Source organism: Pleurodeles waltl, chromosome 4_1, assembly GCF_031143425.1.
Source record: "Pleurodeles waltl isolate 20211129_DDA chromosome 4_1, aPleWal1.hap1.20221129, whole genome shotgun sequence".
In the NCBI taxonomy this organism is placed as follows: Eukaryota; Metazoa; Chordata; class Amphibia; order Caudata; family Salamandridae; genus Pleurodeles; species Pleurodeles waltl.
The window spans coordinates 656,613,093-656,634,980 of NC_090442.1; the positions used below are offsets into that span (position 1 = coordinate 656,613,093).

Consider the following 21,888-nt stretch of genomic DNA (forward strand, 5'->3'; position numbering starts at 1 on the left):
TAAATGTAATAGTGTCACCGTAAGGGCAACTTTACCCATCTTTGTTCTCTTTGCGACAACACACTGTGTGATATACTATAACATTTCACACAGCATGTTTTTATGCTTCAAATCAATACAGGATACAGAGAAGTGTGTTGGTAATGAAATGGTTCAATTCGACAGAACATAGGGAATTGAAGAGACACAGACACACACACACACAGAGCACAAAGTCTGTCTATTACTCTAAAAGATACACCTCTGGTAACTTCCCTGTGATAAGTCATTGGAACTTCCAAGGACGTTGGTGATGCCAGAATCGTGAGCTGGCACAGGTGCATTTACAATGAGAAGCGTGCCTTTTTATTGAAGATCATGAAGTTAGTCGTGTAAACTAAAGTTGTGTAGTGTTTGCATTTCTTTCTGTTGTTTGATTTGTGTAGAACTTAGTTGAAAAATACATTTAAAAAGAAGTATTTGAGCAGTCCCTTTTTCACCCAGAGTTTTTTCCCTTTGTAACGACCATGAAGCTGACACCAAATGGCCAATAGAACCGTCAAATTTATTGTTAGTTGTTCCTACAGAGAAATAGGGTCCTTATTCTATGAGCCTCTTTATACCTGAATCGGGACTACAACTAGTACAAAAATACAACTTTTTACCACACAAAGTTTGACAAGTAAAACCAGTTGAATCTCGGGCAGCAAAATACCGCAAAGTTCTGACTTTCGCGGCTCAGAGAGGGGAACAAATGTTGTATTACCGCGGTATCCCCCATTCAGAAGTGCATGACTCAAATGGGGTGGTCATACTGCAAGAATCAGTATTCATCGTGTGTGCCCTTGAATCCTCAAATACAGGGAAACTCTGAATAGGGAACTCAGTGGGAGTGGCGGACTGTGGGAGTGTCTGGATCTTCTGGTAAATGAAGGTATGGGATCAAAATGATAGACGCTGTTACACAAACTGCTTTGGTATCAAGAAAGACGTTTACTTACAACCACTTCCGAGATCTTATCCTTTGCATCTCTCTGTGACTTGCAAAGTATAGTAGTGGAGCTTATATTCTGGATTACACATTGATGTGGCTTGTCCATGTACATGACAAGGACTTCGAGTTCCATCGCCTCAATATCAAGATCATCTTTTTCTTTCTGTCCAAGCATAAAATGGAGAACAAGTGGCTTGGGTAAGTACTAAGATAGACTTCAACAGCTTTTTAGCAAATAAGTGAATTTGAACATTGTATTAACACATCACACCAACTCGACCATCTGCGATTATTGTGAGATTGCCACTCTCGTTCTGCCAAGCACTGTATGACATATATGCAAATGTTAGGTAAGGAAACCCGCTCACTATGTTTTCAGGATGGTCTGTCACTTCTGATCTGCCAATGAGCAACAGTTTTTTTCCCCAAAGTGTTTAGGCAATCACTGATATAACAGCACTCATTCTAGAAAAATAGGCTGACTGCAGTTCCCATTTCAGACCTCTTCTACGGGCTCCGTTGATCTCATCCTCCCTCTTGCCACAACATGTGATGCTTGCCACTAGTGTGTGGCTGCTCACCTTCCCACCACCAACCATTGTAATCCTCCATTAGCCATTGCACTGGTGCCTGGTCGCTCCCCTTGCTATTTCACACCGCCCTCACCCTACTCCATGTTTCACTGCTGCTCTGATTGCTTTGCAGATTCTGTCTTTAAAGGTTTCAAACTTTAATCCTAGCAAAGGTATATTTTTAGGCAGGAGATGACCCGCCAAGTCAGGAAACAGATTTTACCATACAATGGTTGGATAGAATACAACCTTTTTCTATGACTGAGGTCTAAGGGAGGCCACAATGAGAATTTAAAGGAGATGCAGCTATCAGAGGCGAGTTGTTATCAGCATAAATGAGCTGCTAAAGAAGGTGCTTCTTTGAAGGATAAATCAGGCGGCTCAGTTTATGAGTGAGCTATATAGGAAGATATAGATGTACACCATTAAAAAGGGCACCGTTATCTAGTAGCACTGTGTCTTTAGCGAAGGCTACATCTATTTAGGGTGGCGGGGGGCATTAATAATTAATACCAAAGAAGTATTCATTCAAGTCAGCACATTTGAAGATATAGAAAAAGGGCACATGTGTGCTGTGTGACGGCATTTTGGGTTAGTTACACAAGAGATGCTTTCAAGTCTATTGCTTGTGGACTGAGTTCAGATGTTGCACCAAAACAATGTGGAAACTACTATAGTCATTGGCGGTGGTGTTAAAATGAAGAGATCTCTTTACAGACTCTATTTTCAAAGCAAATATTTGCTGTAGTAACTTGCATGCATACTTATCACTGCACTGTCGATTCAAATATCCTATTGGTATCAAAACAGTTGTCAGCATGGAAATGTAGACATAGGCTAATGAAACACAAAGTTTGATAGCCCACTACAATTAAATAATTCAAAAGAATAAAATAATGTGTGTAGGAAACTTGTTTGTTTCCATCTTATGTACTTTGTTGCAAAATAGCAAACACATTTCATTCCGAGGGCAGCAGGAGAACCGAAACAGGTACAATAGCCAATATCGTAAACACCATATGTACGTTTAATGCAAAAAAAGAGAAATCTAATTATTGTGAGTTTCAGTTGACGCAGGACAGCTGGATGACTGAGAATCAATGTATAGCTCCTGATCTTTTTATTTAAGACATCTGTGCAGCGACTGTAGCGGTAGATGTACCATATGTTAGTATTAGAGAGATAAAGGTACTGAAGTGCACTGAGGTGTATGCATAATGATAGGAAGAGGTTTAGGGACTGAATGGCCCTGCAGAGAGTACTGAGCTGTACCCTGCAATCAATGACAATGATAAGGTGACTGAAATATTCCATCATCCAATAACAGTGAGTTATACCACGAGAGGCCAGAACTGAATGAGAATTGACTCACAAATGACTTTTTATTTCACCTCAGGTTTGAGAGTGACCACTGACAGAAGGGGCACAGACCTGCACCTTTTCCAGCACCCACCTATCATTCTATCAAACCCTTGGTTTGTCTGTCACACTCTCCATCTATGAGTGTCTATTTGCTGTCAGACAACGCACATGTTCTGTGGAACTGTATGTGTGTCTGTTTCTGTGTGTGTACTTTCTCTGTTTGCGGGCAACTATGTGTTGGCCTGACCACGTGGTACATGGATGCCTGTATTTGTATTTTCTGTGTACGAGGGTGGCTTCATGTCTTATGGGCTCTTTGTACGGGTGACTTTAAACCTGTGTGTACCGGTGGTTGTATAGCTGCTTGTCTCTGTTCCTGTGTCTTTGGGGCTATGTTTGATGTAAGCATAAATGTTCATCGTTGTTTATAGATGTGCTACGTTATTTGAAGATGTGCATGTATGGTTCATCTATTTTATTTACGAAATGGTAGCCAAATCAAAGCTATTCTGTTAGTCAATGTTGATTACACTATGAAGTTCATTACAATTGAGCAGCAAATTCTGATTTGGTCGTAGCTCCTTTTTTGTTTTTTGCTCACACTGTTTTCACCAGGTGAAACCTGGCCCAAATCGTGTGAACAAAACACACTATTTCTGTTTTAGCAGAACTCAAAACAGGGTAAAACATATGCCATTGGTGCATTATCCCCATTCTGAAGTACAAAACTCAGATTTATATGCAAATTGTGCACCAGTTGACTGCCATGCGCTGCATTATTTTTTTAGCTAGTGTGCAACTTGTTCAGCAAATAATAGTTAAGTCTTAACGAAGCACTTAGATAGCTATTAACAGACGTATGTCACTGTACGATGAAGACGCTCAATGAACAGGATTACTGTACATAATAAGTTAACTTTTTAGGGAGAGTATAACTATCTATTATGCATGTTGTAAAAACAGCAAAATGGTAAGCTTACCGTAATCTTTAGCAGAGATTCAGATTCTTCAGCAGTGCGCAGAACACTGTATGAAGTAAACTGTGGGTCTAGCAGATATTCAAGCGTGTCACAATACACCTCAGTTGCTCCTGTGTGCAGTTTGACCTGGAAAATCTGTTTAGCTTGTTCACTCCCAAAAACAGGCGACTCAAATTGGCAGAGGGTTTCATTATTAGAACAATCAACGAGCTATAAATAAGGTACAGGGAGAGAAAAACACTGAGATACTGGTGCAAACAGGAACAGTTCTATCTTTTCACTAAGTACGACTTCCTGTCCAAAAGTGAAAATGCACTTGGTAAATAGTTGGTTGTACGGTTGTCTTCTATCAGAAATGGATCATCAACTTAGAAAATTTAGTCAAGTATCTTGCATGCTGTGTGTTCCTTGTTTTATGTATTCACTACCAGACTCGATAGCCCCATGATGGAAGCATTTTTAAAAAGATTTACCCCTAGGCTCTCTGGTCCCATAATGGAAATGCATCATAGGGATTGGCTTCACATAACCGTAGACCATTGTACATCTCAGAAGTGACTACAGGCAAGTATGCAAAAGAATTCAACATTAAGTGTAAAAGAACGTAAACGAATGAGAAAATGCAGACACACATACTCAAAATAAACTTTCTAAATCCAAACCCCATACATAATGTCCAATGATGTAAAGTTCTCTATTCCCACACACAATGCTCGTCTACTGCACAATATATATGCAGCTCTCCACCAATAATACTCATTGCCAAGTTACAAAGGTTACAGAACCAGGGCATCAGAATGTGCCTTAACCTCATCAAGCTAGCCATATAAAACCTTAAAACACTCCAATTGCCTCTAGAAGACGTTAGGATTACAGTGAAAGTCTTCTGCAGCACTCAAAAAGAGTACTCCTTTCGGAAACCTCTGTTAATTATCTGCCAGTGAGCTCGACCACCAATGATCCTTCAAGCAAATAAAATATGGAGGCAAGTAATTGGGAATTCAGGCTCCTAGACTGTAGAACACCCTCAACCCCTATCTGAGATCTGAACCCAAACACGTAGTTCAGGAAACTCCTGAAAACTGATGCTTTTAATTGAATTATGTACAGAACCAGGGTTTCGGCTGACAAACATAGGAATGGCTACTTACCCATTGACTGGACTGAAAAGTCCCTTATCCTTTTTCGAATGCCTATTTATTTTACCATCTTTAGCATATTAAAGTAACCACATAGCTATGAAAAAAACTTTACAAAACTGGTAAAAAGAAATAAAGAAAGCAATATGCATCCATAATCTAACATGGGGAAAGAAACTGATGATTGAAGTTCTGCCAGGGTAAACATGCTGACTAAGTTGATAACTGACAGGTTAATGCAATGTGCTTCTGCTACGCTGAACATGCCAATTCCCCGTCTCATCATGTCAACGGAGTAGAACAGTCATGTCCACACAGTCCTCCTGTAAAAAGCGTTGATAGAGCAGTAATAATTGGATCCAAAGTCCATGCATTGTTCTTTTTAATGTAAGCCACATTATGATGGGGTTTGTTACTTCCCCGCCTGCACTGATATGCATTTATTGATGAGTAATTAAAATCATTACAGTATGAAATACCAATCAAAGGACATCATTTAAAATGAAATTAGATTTAACATCTATAACAATGAAATACCATTAGATTACAGAAAAACCAAGAGTGCGAAGCTTAGTTCATATCAATGTATATGTCCAGCTGTTTGCCGGTGCTTATAGCTTGTGTCAACAGGGCCTTGGGACCTGCAGGAGCGCCTGCCTGACGCTTGAACTGCATTGCAAGTGCTCATGCAGTCTCTGACAGTCTCAAGCAGCACCGCCCCGTCAGTTTCTTGCTGTTTCGCTTCCTACTTGATCTTTAACAGCTGAGTGGTTATGTTACTCTAGCAATACCACAGCCATCTTTGAATATGAAATCCCTCTTCTATTGCCGTTGCTAGTGTTTTTGTGAAAAGCACCAGGACGCTGCCACTGTATTTTCATCTGTCATTCTGCAGCTTTTTGCGATTGTCGATAAACATGTTGCATGTTTTTGTTTTCTTCTCTTGCTTTTCATTGCCAGGTAGTGTTCATAAAAGTTTTACAATCCCTCTGAAATGTTCCCAATGAGAATTAAACATGCACGTGCAGGTGTTCCTACTCTGAGTATCTGCTCGTACCATTGATGAACATTACCAACTGAAACACATTCGTGCTTGAGTTCCAAGATGACGCTTTCATCTCTTACCCTGCATAGACCCTCCTGCTTGCCGTACATTAGGCCCCCTTTAAGGAGTATGTAAGGGTCCCGGGACCCACTTTTGGAGCTCCCAAGTTATTGGTACTGCTTCACAGAGAAAAAAAAGTGCAACATGTGGTAATGGCCATAACAACGACTGTGTAAAACTGTGCTTGACCCATGCACGCGTGTCCTCGGTCTGCAGTCTGATGCAGTATTTGGCAGGAATACCTGATGGTTTGCAAAACAGAAACAACATAACCCGTGATGGGAGCATCCTCCACACGTCTACTCTTGTTTTTCTTTCTTGCAAGATCTAAAGACTTCCTGAGTAACTGGTTAATATGAACCGCAGGGTCTTTCAGGACACATCTCGGGCATGCCACGGGGAGAGAGGTGACCGAGTCACCAATGTGCATTACCTGGGCAAGAAGCAGGTCTGCTGGGTGTAAATATGCGAGGACCGTGAAGGAGACAGATGAGCAAAATGTGGGTGTTAACGGTGGAAGTAGGTTACCGTAGGAGGCTGTAGAGGGAAGGCATGGAGAGCAGGCATGACGGTGTGGGAAGAAGTTAACACATTATACCCTCCATATGGGGTGGCTTTGTTGGTAGTGTGGGGGAGTTTTATGGATAATCCACTCTCTCGATTTATAAAGCATATACTGTAAAATAGTTCCTTTATCTCTTGCATCCGCTATACTAGGATGTATGTTCTAATGGCTGAGTTACTGTCAAACTTTGTGAACCGTCTTCCGACCCTGACTTACTCATGTTTTTAAAATCTCGGGGTTCTGAGAAAATTCCTTTGTGCTCTTTTTTCCTTAATTAGCGTACAGTTCAAAATTGCTGGCTCTTATCAGTAGGCTGGACATTGGCATCGATTATATTATGCAAAAAGTGACTGAACATTGGCTTCCCTTTTCACCTTGAAAGTGAATAGTGGGGATTCAAGTTTTAGTGTAACAAGTAGTCTGCCTAATCCAGTAACTGGAAATGACAGATTTATTGAGAATGCAACTCAACTAATAATTTAAGCATGCAAAAAAAATATAAAAAAATGAAAATCAATAGGAGAGGTGTTTCACACCTACCTTGTGAAGATCAGTTATTTTTGGGTGTGATATGCTCAGGTGATCAATGATGTGTAGGTTTTTGCCATGTACGATTATTTTGCGGCCACCACTGTGAATAAAGCATGTATAAATACTTTGTACGTCAAAGAAAACATACAAGACTGAGACAGGTTAAAAGTTACATTCTCATAAATTACATTTAGCAAAAACATGTTAAAGGTATTTATATTTCATTAAGGTACATTTTGAATGACTGAATTGCAAAGCGCAGTTGGGTTTGTTTCACAAGACTAAGGAAAGTTTTGAGGGAAATGAAAATCCTCCAATTTCTGGAGACAATTCTAAATGAGGGGTAGAATCTACTGGCTGAATTTCCTCCATTGTGGTGATAGTATGGTGAATAAATGTGTCCTGTGGATTCTACTCCATATTTCGAGCTTCTGACAGAAATCGGAGGATTTTTAGCTCACTCCAAACTAAATGGGGGGATTGGGAACACTGTAGTAAATCAATAGTGCTCCAACCATACTTGTGGCTACCCCCTTTATTTAGAGTCATGGAAAGGGACAGGTTTATTGTGCCAGAGGCTAAGCTGGCTCCGCCAGTGTAAAGTAGGCACTGAAAATAATGAATATATGGACAAATCCTTATTTTTTTTAATGTAAATATGTTTAAGCACATAAACAGTAAGCAGGCAAAAAAGAGCAACTTTATTTCCTACCAAACCACATTTGCACTGTCTTGATGTTGCCTAGATAAAAGCTAGCCTAGCCTAACTCTACTGTAGCCTTCAAAATTAATTTACAGTGAACCCCATTCTTCTTTGGTAGAATTACAGTAGGCTTTTTTTAGCCAGTATAGCACATGCCTCTGGGACGGATGTATGACATTACAACAAATGCCTTTAGTATGCATGCCTTTACCATGCATCCTTTACCACACAATGCCTTTTCAACACATTGGCTTTGCCACGCAAGTCTTTACCATGCATATGCCTTTACCATGCATGCCTTTATAACGAAATACTAAGTATATATCAAGAAAGTGAAAGCCCTCTTTTATATATTCTGCCATATAGGTGAATTCAACAATGGGCTGGTGGGAGAAAGAAATTTCATGGCGTGAGAAACATGAACAGTACTTAGGAAAAATAGTCCACTGGACTAGATACATAGATGATCTATTTATAATAGGGAATGGGACAACCCAAGAGTTCAAAACATTTTTAAACAATTTAAATACCAATGAATTTGGTTTATGATTCACCCATACAATTGACAAAGAACATTTTACCTTTCTCGATTTTACCATCTACATCAATAATGGGAAACTAGAGACAACTTTGTATCGAAAAGAAACATCTCCCGACTGCACACTACATGGTTCAAGCTTTCATCCCCAGACACTACTTAACAGCATTCCATACAAAGATGTTCTAAGACTTAAAAGAAACTGCTAAACACAGGACAACTTTGAAATGAACAGCAAAACAACAAGGCAGAGATTCTGCACAAGAGGATATCAGCAGAAACATATCGAAAAAGGATATGAAAGAAATGAAACATCAATTGAGTGGATATGCTGATCACCAAAATAGAGAAACTAAAGGAGGAACAAGTAAATCGAGAAATCAGGTTGATCTTAACTTAGTAAAGAGAGTGCACAAATTAGAAAGATATTTAAAAAATATTGAAATATTCTCATCGAAGACCTAGATATACTGCATAAACTCAAACCAATGGTCTCCATCACTTTAAAAAAGATCCATCACTAAAACACAAACTGGTACAAAGCCATTTCAAGGGCAAACAACAAGAAACATGGCTAAGCAAAACAACAAAAGGGTTCAAGAAATGCTTCAAATGCAGAGTCTTTATAATAGGCAGAAACTTGAGAACAGTCAAGGACTACAATGGGAAACAAAGTGCCATAAATCGAAAAATTGATTGTGGGACTACACATGTAGCATATGTTCTTGAATGCAAATGCGGTCTGAAATATGTTGGTAGTACAATCTGCCCTCCATGTAAACTGATCTTAGACCACATAAGAGCCACTAACAGAGACACCACATATGCTGTTCAAAACATCTAATGAAAGAACACAAAGGTGCAACATGGAAATCACTAATATACTATAGCCTCAGAACCCACCGGCCACTTGGGGGCAGAATGTTCTATTAAATAAAACAAATTCCTCATGAAGCCCGAGTGGAATAAAATCCCCTCGGGCTCCGTGAGGCTTTGTTCACAGCTGTTGCTGTAAACAAAGAGAACATTGGAATGTTGGCAATGGAGATCTAAACATTCCAATGTTCTAATATGGAATCAAACATGTGCCAAAATCCCCAAGCGGAGGAGACCGAGTACATCTCCTACGACAAAAGGAATGAAGATTTATAATCAGGCTCATAAAAAAAAGCCTGAATGGCCTCAGCAACTACGAAGAGCTACTTGTACATCTCAAATAATTTATTAAGAAGTTCCATCAAAGAGAGGTTTAATCATCTGAACAAACACAAACCATGTTAGAAATAGATGTTTAAGACAAATGAATGATACCTCACTTAGAGGAGCACAGACAACAGCATCCCACATGACGGATAAGTCAATACCCAACACAAACACCAGGGATATGGACAAAAGAATAAAGTAATGTGATGTTTGTACATAAGAAATGCTCACATGCACAACTGCGCTAATGACAGAACTAAATGAATCCAGTTCTGTTCACAATCATGGTACACAATATCTCACTCAGAGGCATATGGGGTAAATCAATTATATGAATACATTTATGAACTGTCAATATAATTGTTTAAATTGATCTTTGCAAAGTTTTGGGTTCATGAAAACTACATTAACGATAATGCAGTAACGATAATGCAGTAGAAAAGCTAAGCATGCATTAGGATAAAAGTAGAAACTAATGGAGGACCACCAGCCGTAATCAAGACTGAGAAGTCAAAATGTGCTGGTCTGGTAGTTACCTTTTAAGTAACAAATAAACAGCTCAAAATTGATCTTTTTTGTATGAAAATTTATTGAGGTAGTCCGACCAGCATCCGGAGCGCATTGAACGGACACACACACACACACACACATATTCCCTTATCATCTCCTAACCCCTAACCTTACCCACACCTAAGCCCTAAAAATACCCTTACCACCTAATACCTTTACCCAACCCTAATATCCTTACCCACCCTAAAGCCTAAAATGCCCCCTTGACCAAAATACCCTTACGTGCCCCAAACCTCTAAAAATACCCTTATCACCCAATACCCTAACCCACCTCTAAACCCTAAAAATCCCTTACACCCAAATACCATTACCCACCCTAAACCCTAAAAATACCCATACCACGCAAATACCAACTCCCTGGGGCAAAATATAGTAAATTAACACAAGGAAGCCCCGCAGCCCTTGGGACCGCCATGACCCTGGGGATAAAATAAAACAAGATAGGGGGTCTGTCAGGACCCCTAACCCCAAGGACCACAACCCAAGGCTAGATAAAAACAATGGGAGGGGTGCGCGGCCCGCTCATGGAGCCAATAATGGCTCTGTGGAGAGCAACCCTGTAGGGCCAGCTCCTGCTATGTTCCTGGGTGCCCACCAGCCAGACATAGCTCTTTGCTCTGACTTTGACAGCTTCCTCCAAGTCAGAGAAAACACTCTGCTTCCAGTGGGTGAGAGCTGTCAAAGTCCTCTCAACCCATGGAAGCATAGATTACAACTCTTTCCCTGCCCACAGAGATGTGAGCAGTGAAAGAGATTGAACAATTGCTCTTGCACACAAGGAGCTGCATGTTTAGCAGCACCCTATGTGCAAGAGCAAAGCTGGCTCCCACAGGAGGCAGGGAGCGGCTGGGACTGCAGCAAGCTTTGAGACTCTGTCCGCTGTCCCATTGCACACTCGGTGCCTTGGGGGGCACCAAGGAGACATAGCTGGGCCCCAGGTATGGAGTCCCAGGGGCTGAAATCGGCTTAATGTTCTCAAGGCTGCCGGTGCAAGGAGACAGCACTTAACTTGATGCGCATTGCCTGCCATAGTCTTACCCAGAGTTTTATGAGGCTCCTTGTTTATGACCATACTTACATGTGCATGGTGATCTTCTGATGTTATGAATGTCCTGCTTGCCAGTCCCAGATACGGTGCAGGTCTGTTGAGACATCTGAGAGAATTGCTAGTGGAGCCTCTCTTCTACATTTTATTTTCTTTCCTCAGCAGTGATTATGACTGGTGCAGCTGCTCTGGCCTGTGGTAGGAGTGAAGTTTCATAGTCTTGCAACTCACAGCTTTGCAAATCCATTTTAACCATTTGCAAGCCTAATATTGAACCTCGCAAATTTGTTTTGATTAAACAATGACGTCATACCAGTGGGTGGGGTGTGAGTGCCTACCCTATAAGTATGTGTGTCAGTGTCTTGGAGTATGCTAATTTACGTTAATGACCCTCTGGCAATGAAAAATACCTTCCCCAAGGCTGGTGGAGAAGGTAATACCAATATATGTTTCAGGTCACGTAGAACCTAGTAGCTCCAGATGCTTTGTGTTTGGCAACTGGCAATGTGTACACATCTGAATTTATTAAAATACTTATATAAGGGCAGAGGTCTACATTTAAGTCACAAAGTGCAAAATACACACTATCAGCAGAAATCATTAAAATGTGCACTTCGCTATAGACCACTTCTCGCTAGACAACAAAAGTTGTCCAAAACTGTAATCCTATTGAAATGTAGGTCCAAGCTTTCAAAGCTGTCAGTTTCCTTATGTATGGAAAAGCTTGTGTCCTTATACCCAGTTCAGAAATTAGTATTTTATTTGCCCAGTTAGCCCAGCACAATGAAAGGTAATATAGCAGCCCTGCCAAGTACCACACATCAGGGATTAGACTAACGTATTTTTGTGCCGGGGTCAGCATCGCCACACTAAAATGCATTAGCCACGCATATTATGGCTTCTGGGAGGACCACGAAGAGGTGCTGAACATTATAACAAAATCGGCCACTTCCAGCGTTTGCTGCTCTGCTTGCTTCTCACGAAGCAATTAGAAACTCATCTCTTACTGGCCAGGGAGGGATGAGTGCTGTGGGCTAAGTGTCAAAATTATGTTTAAAGCATAACGTGGCTTCCGCCACTGCACCAATTGCCTTTCACTCAGCCAAAACAAATCTGGACCAGGCCCGGGCCTCTCTGGGCCACGTGGTCATCTGGTGTGCAGGATCCAGACCTAGCCTTACGTAGATCCGGAGCCTTCTGTTCCAACTCCATGACCGCAGTGACCAGCACAGGTGGAGGCAGCATTTATTTTTTTACTATTGTTGCACCCACCGAGGTAAGGTGGCACTGTGTTAATCTCTCCCTGAGCTCTATGAGGTGTCTCTGCATCTGACCGGCAGCTGGAGCGACGCAGGGTATTTTTGCTTCCAGGAGCAGTGCACCCCAGACATTTTAGCCCAGGCCGGAATAATGTTATACTTAGGCCTCAGCTGCCCTCTGGTCACGCGTGTGGTGTGCACAGGGTGGGCCCCTGTAGTTCGGTCTGGCAGGTGGCAGCAGGTTAGAAGCCCCACTGCCAGCACCGACCTGCAGCTGAGGCTGACCTCACGTCCTGTTGCACCCAGGACTCACTCCTCCAAGGAACTTAGAGGCCATGCCAAGAGAGAAAGAGAGCAGAGTTAACTAGAATGGCAATGCCTCAGCAGCAGCAGCCACGAGAGGCTAGGCAAACAGGCAGCTAGCCTTCTCAGTCAGAGCACATTGTAACAACGAGAGATGGTGACCATCAGCATTCAGAGCCAAGAGCAGGCTTGCCTAGCAGCCCCTCAGCCTGCAATCTCAGAAATATCTGCAGCCCATTCCAGCTCCCCGGATGCCAAGATGCTCTCTGCTGGCTTAGCCTAGCAGTCGCTTCTGGTTACCACAAGTGAGTTCAGCAGAGGTGAGCACTAAACAAACTTTACTGCTGATGGCAGCGTTAGAGTGAGGGAACGGAAAAAATATGTGGCTCCAAAAGACAAAATATTTTTATTTTGTCTCTATTTTTGTTGGCTTTCACGTTCAGGTATAAAATAATGTTGCACACTTAAAATGAAAGGTAAATGCAAGTTAAAATAATCAGTAGAAAATGCACTCTTTTACATTATGAATTCTAATTAGAGAGAAAAAAGTGATGAACCCTTTTTGGTACGGGGGTATTACTTACTGGCTTATGTATTTATAGTGATAAGTGTTCCTGGCCTGTTACTGAAAGCACAGCGAATGTGAAAGTCATTATTTTAAAACTGTAATATACACAGAAATCGATAAGCTGCCACAAAACGTGCAAACAGATTTACCGTTTCATATCAAGTAGTTTAAAGACCTTCTATTTTTCGGGGTTTTGCAACAGTATCAAGATCTTTTTATGGTTTTTCATGTCTCAAAATTGTGTACTTTCTCATATTTAACACTGTTCATGGATGTCATTGCTTGGTTGTACTCGCGAGAAAGTGTCACTAACTGCTACACATTTGGCATTTGGTTGTCACTCATCAGTACAGTGAAACCAAGTGATGTCACACATGGGCGGTCTGTGAAATTGGCATCTTGAATGTTAGTAAGAAGTAAATCAGTGCACCACTGCATGTACACTTCATCTGGTCTAGTGATAACATTAATTCTGTCACCTCATTTACTGAGAGTACTTATGAGCCATACCTCATTGTTCAGCCTGCATGTTCCGGTCAGACAAGTGCACAAGTCACCATTTCCTGCATCTCAAGTGCAAACAAGATGCCCTCCAATCTCATAGAGGGTCCCTTTGATTAGAGAGATTAGGGCTAAATTCCTGATTGCCACAACAAGGAGGCGAGGATCACATCAGTAGTCCTCAAAGAAATAGACCCTATTAAAAAAAATAAAAGACTGTGTGCCTCTAATCCAGCCCCCAACAGTTCTTATAGTAAATGGCACTCTGTGCCGTCTATGCATTGCTAGCCAACATAATGTTTGCAATCCACTACCAATCACACGCATGTGAAATGTACCAAACACCTCACTGACATGGGCCACATGCCCCAGTGAGCTGGAGAAGCCAATCAGAACACTGTTCGTTCTAACAGCACAGCAAGAAGAAGAGGGCGAGCCAAGATATCCATCCCTGCTTTTCATTAGCAGACTTTGCAATGAAATCCATCACCTACTGATGTAACCATCCAAAGAGGCTTAAGGGGTGGAAGCAACTCATCATTAACACTGACATCAAAGTTCTTATGGTGTTTACCCACTTATTCGTTGATTTCAGTGTGGGCCTATACTCAGGGCCCAGAGAGATGTGCAGCAACCATTAAGGACTTAAGACAAAGAGCACAGAAGATCAATAAAGCTAAAAGGAGCATCAGGAGGACTTCAAGCTTTCTTTGTACCCTGTAGGAAATGTAAATATATTTCAAAATAGAGTATTACCTGACCCATGTTTTCTTCGGGGATATTTGGTAACACTGTGGTACGGAGATATACGATATTGCTATCCCCTGGAGACATTTCTCCCCATCAAAATTAATGCACAAAGTCTTAGTTTCTTTGAGGCCGGGTGGCAGAGAAACCTCTAGGCGTGTGTTGCTAAATCTGCTGGTCACATTTATTCTGAAAAAAAAATAGAAAATAAAATCTAGTTACAAAGTTTATCCGTGTCTTTAGTATGCTGTTCTTCTAAAGGTAGGACAATACACTTTTATGTTGTCTTTTGCACAAATTAGTGACGCTAATCAATAACCTACAATATCAAACCTCTGATCTTTTCTGAAAATAATACTAAGCCATAATTAAGCATCTTATTGTTTACTGATGTTGTGTGTGCCTTAATGAGCATGTGAGTTAATGATTGTCTGTTGTGTCATTTCTTTTTACATTAAAAGCAAATGTGTCAATGTTGTAAGAGAGATTATGTCTGCCTGTGCTTCCCCCATTTTTGATTGATTTATGTCAAGTCCTCCAATGAAGTCAAGGCAGAAAATCACAAAGTATTGCTCTTAACAGTTCTCGTTCACAATTACGAGTCCGCTCATAAATTATAGAAAAAAGATGACATGTCCACATATATTCCCAAACTTCATGTCCACTTCCCTGGGTTAACCGTTTTCAAGACCTTAATAAACCAAAATTTTTACAAATGAAAGCGGCAGTTTTCATTGCTTAATCTATCAATGTCATGGTGAATGGCTCATTGTTTTGTCAATCCATATCTTTTTATTTTTATTTTTATTTGATATATCTCACAATCTTAATGCATCAGCAAGCGAGATCCAATAACCAAAAGAGACAAATTTCGCACGGGTACAATACATAGAAAAAAATACATTATTTCATAGATACTAAATCAACATATATAATATTTATCCACATTAATCTACAATTACGCCTTCCAGCCCCGATTTACGGGAGAACCAATTAATCAAGGCACCCAAAATCCATTGTTCACGGTTCCTGGTTTGTTTCCCTTTACAGTTATATAATGATATTTACAGACTGTAAACAGACAGTAAGCGCCCGAACCATAGATGGACTGTGGGGGGATCAGGATCTTTCCATGCAGTAGCAATGAGGAGACTAGCTAGGTTGTATGATGGAACAATACATGCACCAACCACGCATCCCTGAACAATGCGTCAGAAAAACGACCGCGTTGTTTCCACGAATGCCCTTACCATGCATGCCTTTACAATGACTTTTCGTTGTAAAGGCATGCCTAGTAAAGTTATGTGTGGAGCGGTATGCGTGGTTGTAGCATGTCACCCCCTTCCCTAAAAACACAACTACCCCGAACCCCTCCACCCACACCTAAAAACACTACCCGCCCCACCACCCGGCCCCTAAAAAAAAGTACTCCAATACCCCCCACCAACACTGAGCCCAAAAACCTTCCCCGACCCCCACCTGCACTAAAAACAGCCGCCCCACCCGCCCTAAAATCAAAACTACTCCGACACCCCATCCAACCCCTAAAAAAAAACCATACCCGACCGCCGCCCCTGCAAACAAAACTAAACTGACCCCTGTCCCTAAAAACAAAACTACCCCACCACTCCACCCCGCAAACAAAACTACCTGAACCCCCGCCACCCCACTCCTAAAAAGAAAACAAACCCGATACCCCCACCCACCCTGAGCCCTAAAACCTTCCCCAACCCCCCCACCCATCCTAAAAACAACAGACCCCTAACCCCCAAAAATAAAACTACCCTGCCCCTGAAAACAAAATTACCCTGACCCCCACCCCTAAAACAAAACTACCCTGACCCCACACCTAAATACAAAACTACCCCAACCCCCACCCCCATTCCACCCTAAAAACCAAACTACCTGACCCCTGCCCTAAAAAAAAAAACTACCCCGAACCCCACCCCTAAAAATAACTACCCCAATACCCCTACCCACCCTGAGCCCTAAAACCTACCCCAACCCCATCCCAAAAATAAAACTACCCCAACCCTATAAACAAAATTACTCCAACGCCCTCACCCCACCCTAAAAAACAAACTACCCCGACCCCGCCCCTAAAAACAAAATTACCCCGACCCTTGCCCCTCAAAAAAATAAATAACACAACCTCCCCCACCCCTAAAAACTAACCCTAAACCTGCCCCAGCCCCACTTACCTGACCGCGTCCTCTCCCGATGCACTCTCCCATGAACAACGCACATGCGTGGTTAAGGCAGAGAAAAAGTGTGGTTCCGCTTGCGTTAAAAACGTAATCATTGTTCCGGATGTTTCCCAACTAGCTATAGCTAATGAAATAAAAATAAAATACACCTCGATAGCTCCCCCTCAAAAGATCGGTCTAATTCAAGAAGCATCATAGAGGAAGTACTTCAAACCTATTTCCCAAATATTTGTTGCCAACATGATTCAATTCCTTTCTATAAGGACTGAAGCTTATCACAACTATAGAACTTATGAACCATACCGGCTGGACCTTCGTCACATCTAGGACATTTACCCCCCTCTCTTTTACCCCATCCAAAAAGCTTTGCTGGTGTAAAATATAGTCTGAAGAGAGTTTTATGGCGCTGAGCATGGAGGCCAGACAACAGAAGGACTTTTCTTCCTATTGCCAAGTCACTAAATGAACAGAGCTGGCCTGTTGAAAAAAGATTCCCCAATCTGAAAGAGACTTGGCGCGGCCTCTCTACTAGTGCGGTTCCCCGTAAATTTCTTTGGTATGCGTCTCGCATGCGCTATTATTACTGTACATGTTTTCAATATGCGGCTACCTTCGTACAATTATTGCCAGCTTAACGCACTTTCTCAAATCCGTCTCGACACTATAGCAGAGTTAATGCCCAGCTTTTCAGTTTGTTTGGTCCCTAGTAATACATGTTATTTCACTTGCGTATTCATTAGGACAATTACACCCTGCTTGGTTTTCTCTCTCTGGTAACATTATAGGTGAGCTAATCCGGCCTTTTTTTCACCCTTTTGACTCTAGATTGTACTATATTATTATTAATAGTTACGGCTTTACCGTACATTGAGTGCTCTTAGCCATTTACCATTACCTCAATCATTTCCTTGTTTTTAGACATATCATGGACCTTGGAAGTCTTCTCTGCCAAATTCTTAGAGTCATTTGGAGCTCTGGCAGTGCATAACAAATAAGGATAGGGACCAATGTCCAATTTTATGCTTTTTTTGCTTAACTTCAACCTACCATTCAATTATTCTACACATTAGAGGTATGCTTTACACATCTATTTCATCTTTCGATATTAATATAGGACATCTGGTTCTTTCAACAATTTCTTGCCCTGTGCTTTTGGGCATTGAGAGCACCAACAATCTGTGACCTGATTTGCACCTCCCTTCTTGGGACACATTATTACTGCCTGCTGCATGCAAACAGCACTATGCACACCTTACATACACAGGGGTGCTATAATATATATGGTAGTAGTTTTTAGTTCACACATACATATTGGTGTGCTCACATTGTTTCTTACCTCACCTATTATTTATTGGGCTTTTGTGTTTATAGACACGTCACTACTTTATTATTAGACGCAACACCATTCGTTAGACAGTTGGAATCATTTGACTGATATATTTATATATGTAACATTATGTTTACAGCCTTGAGAAAGTCAGTATTGACGAAACACGTCGGCTGTTGATGTATGTGAACATAAGAACTGTTGTGGCTTGACGACATCTTTCTCAGCCATCTACTTGCTGGGGACATATTTGGTTGAACGTTTATCAGACTTATCACGGAGGATTAAAAGATACCATTTTGAACTTGCAATGTGCTGTGGTTTCTCTTCTATTATAGGAAGTCCTCATGTGGCAAAGTTGACTGTGCCTCTGCTCCCCTATTCACATTTAGTTACATGCCATCTGATTTTTCCCCCAGTTGACTGTATGGTCGGTGACCCCAACAGCTGTGCTCAGTACTTATACAATAGTCCACCGCAGAGCTCTCAGTAGGCTAGAGGTGCACACCAAGCATACCCTAACTCATATGCAAGTGTGACACCTGTCAAACTGTGGACAGATTGGTGGCTGGAGGCAGATGATCTTGATTAAAGGCATTTATTTTACCAGTCACTGCTAAAGCAGTCTACTGATACTTCTAGGGTGGTGGTGTGCGTGTGTGTGTGTTATCTGTGTTAAATGTGTTTGTGTGTGTGTGTTATCTGTATAGTCGCCTGTTAGTGTGATAGTTTGAGTGTGTTTGGCATTTTGCAAATATGTGGCCTGACACTGACGTTCTATTCACAGATTGAGCACTGGATTAAAACGCTCTGACCCAGGGCTGCCATCCTTTTCTGGCCAAGCCATTTTGATATAAACTGACATCTGCCTCACCCCTCCCAAAATTATTAGGTACAGAAGTTGGTCTTAGTCAAAGCGGGTATATAGATGACATGCATCTGTGTTTTTGTTTATGCATTTTAGGTTTTTGAAACAGGACCTCACCACACAGAATTGGCAATTGTACGTAAAGAATGTAAGAGAATCCCGCTAATATGCTAAATAACACATGATGAGTTGTTTGGAGCAAGATAATGTGAATAATTTATAGAGAAGACTACATTATGACAGAATAAATCACGGTGTAAATATCCGTGAAAGAAAGTTTTTTAAGAACTTTAGAAGACATAAAAACGAGAGCTTGGTTGTGTCTGGTTGCACTCTAGCAGTGTTTGTGCTCCTATTGCACGCTTTAAAGAGTTAAAGTACCTTGAATAAATGAGTAACCGTAATGCCAAAAATGTATGCATTCACAGAACATTTTTTAAAATGGTGGGCATTACCATGAATAATTAACTGCCTAGTAATCCGGTTATTCACTGCTATGACTTAACAAGAGTGGCAAGAAAGAGATGCTCTACCTGTTGTGACGTCACTAGGGAAATTGCTTACTTCCCTTGTGTTCAATCCGAGTGAACAGATGAAATGGTGGCCAGTGATCTCACCTGCCTTCTCCTGCCTCATCTGTGTTTCCACAGACCCGAGGAGGGTGGGAGAATGGGACGGCATGCTGCCTGCGCCAATCGGACCAATCAGTTGTTAGCAGGGGGTCTGTACCGACCTGCACTCACTGAAGAAAACATTCTGGGCTGACCAGTGTCTCTAAAAGAGCTGCTATCAGTGTGGGGCCAGCTTCCCTTCTCAGTGTGACAGTGGAGTGCCCACTTTTGCGGCGGGATAGCACGGTGGAAGTGGGGTGGCAGAGGACAAGTCTATTTTTCCATTTAGGTGGGGGAAGGTTAAATGTTAAGGGTGGTCGGGGTGTCTGGCACGAGGGCTAGTAATTTCTATAGTATTTGGGTAGGGCAAGGGTAAAGGTAGTGAGTGTTGTGGGTAGGTGGCATCAGTACATGTATTTTGCTTTTCAGTTTGGCCAGGGGAGGTGAGTAAATGTAGAGGGTTGTGGGGCTAAGGCAGGAGGCTAGTTATATTTTTTAATTGTTGAGAGAGGAAGGGGAGGCTATGTAATGTATTCTAGCCAGTAACACATACTGTTTCTACTTAAAAAGAAATAAGTGTTATTATTCAGTCATATACACACACAAATTTAAGGTAATAAGAGTGCTTACTTACTCAACTGGAGGGCAGCTGCTGGTTCCAATGAGCAATATTTTTGTTTGCTCTGTGAAGTTCTGACCTGTTATTATCACTTTGGTTTTACCTTGAATTGATATAATTGAAGGGTCAATAGCGTTGATCACCTATTGAAAATAAACATCTGATAAAACACAATCTATTTGTGATTTATGATAAAAACATGAACAATCTAAAAAATGGTGATGTTGATATTATCTATAGTGAAATAAAACTAATTATCACTTTTGAATCCACTCACTACTACTTTGACATCCTTGTATATATTTATAACCAGTGGAAAGACATTTGTAAGATAGGTTCAAGGGTGTTGTGAAGTTACTTTTAAAAATAAAGGACACAGGGCCAGATGTAGCAAAATTAGATTTTGCGACTCGGAAATTGTGACTCAGTGCGACTCGCAATTTCCGAGTCACAAAACCATATGCAGAATGGTGTCTCAGACACCTTCTGCGAGTCGCTATGGGGTCGCAAAGACCCACCTCATTAATATTAATGATGTGGGTCGCATTTTGCAACCCCATAGCAAGTCCCTGCACTCACAGGGATGGTGGCCTGCTGAAGACAGCAGACCTCCATGTCTGTGACTGCTTTTTAAATAAAGCAGTTTCTTTTTTTTTTTTTTAATTTTGCAGCCCGTTTTCCTTAAAGGAAAACGAGTTGCAAAATAAAAAAAAAACGAAACCATTTGGTTTCGGTTTTTCAGAGTAGGCAGTGGTCCATTGGACCACTGCCTGCTCTGAAAAACCCTTTTTGGCAACATTCACAAAGGGGAAGGGGTCCCATAGGGACCCCTTTCCTTTTGCGAATGGGTTACCACCAGTGTGACACTGGTGGTAACTGCGAATTGCTTTACGACCGCATTCACGGTCACAAAGCAATTTAGCAGAGCGATGCGAGTCACAAATAGGAAGGGAACACCCCTTCCTATTTGCGACTCGCATTCACAATTTGCGAGTCGTTACCGACTCGCAAATTGTGAATGAGCATCGCAAACGGCATTTTGCATGGCACAAACTACAATTTTCGCAGTTTGCACCATGCAAAATGCCTGCTACATCTGGCCCATACTTATGAAAGTATGAAAATGTGGAAATACAAGCAAGAGACTAGATTAGTTTAACAAGTATGAATCCTTGTATGTCAATATTGTGTCTTATGTGCATACAAATAAAATAAGATGCCATTTCAAGACTTTAGCAAAGCACTGGAAGAAGCTGGTGGTGATAATTATGTTCTCTGCCGGGTCCCTTGAGGCCCCCTGAGACAATTTCCCAAAGTTGAATTTGTTTCAAAGACAAATTACTATTTGAAAATCAGTTACCATAGCCTTTGAGATATTATAGATTTTCACTGGTGTGTGATAACAATTGCAGTCACAAACGATTTTGAATTCCACTTAGGTGAGGTTGTCTTTTTCTAGCCCCCTCCTACTTGTGATCCATAATGATCTGCAAAAGCCCCTTTGCAAGTTGGAAAAGCCTTTCTGTCTTACGAAAGGGGTTGAGTACATGGCCATCCACAACTTGGTAGTCTCAAACGTATGATTTTGTAAA

The 21,888-nt window shown here is 41.4% G+C and overlaps 1 protein-coding gene across 1 annotated transcript in view; it reads right to left on the reverse strand.

Moving 5' to 3' along the window:
- The window catches only part of PLXNC1 (plexin C1), a 449,291-nt gene that overhangs the window by 196,409 nt on the left and 230,994 nt on the right, over positions 1–21,888 (reverse strand). The window contains exons 10-14 of the mRNA XM_069229118.1: positions 20,312–20,439; positions 14,674–14,853; positions 7,237–7,327; positions 3,888–4,097; positions 981–1,136 (exon numbers count right to left, since the gene is read on the reverse strand). Of these exons, the coding sequence (XP_069085219.1) occupies positions 981–1,136; positions 3,888–4,097; positions 7,237–7,327; positions 14,674–14,853; positions 20,312–20,439 (765 nt within the window). The remainder of the gene's footprint in view (positions 1–980; positions 1,137–3,887; positions 4,098–7,236; positions 7,328–14,673; positions 14,854–20,311; positions 20,440–21,888) is intronic.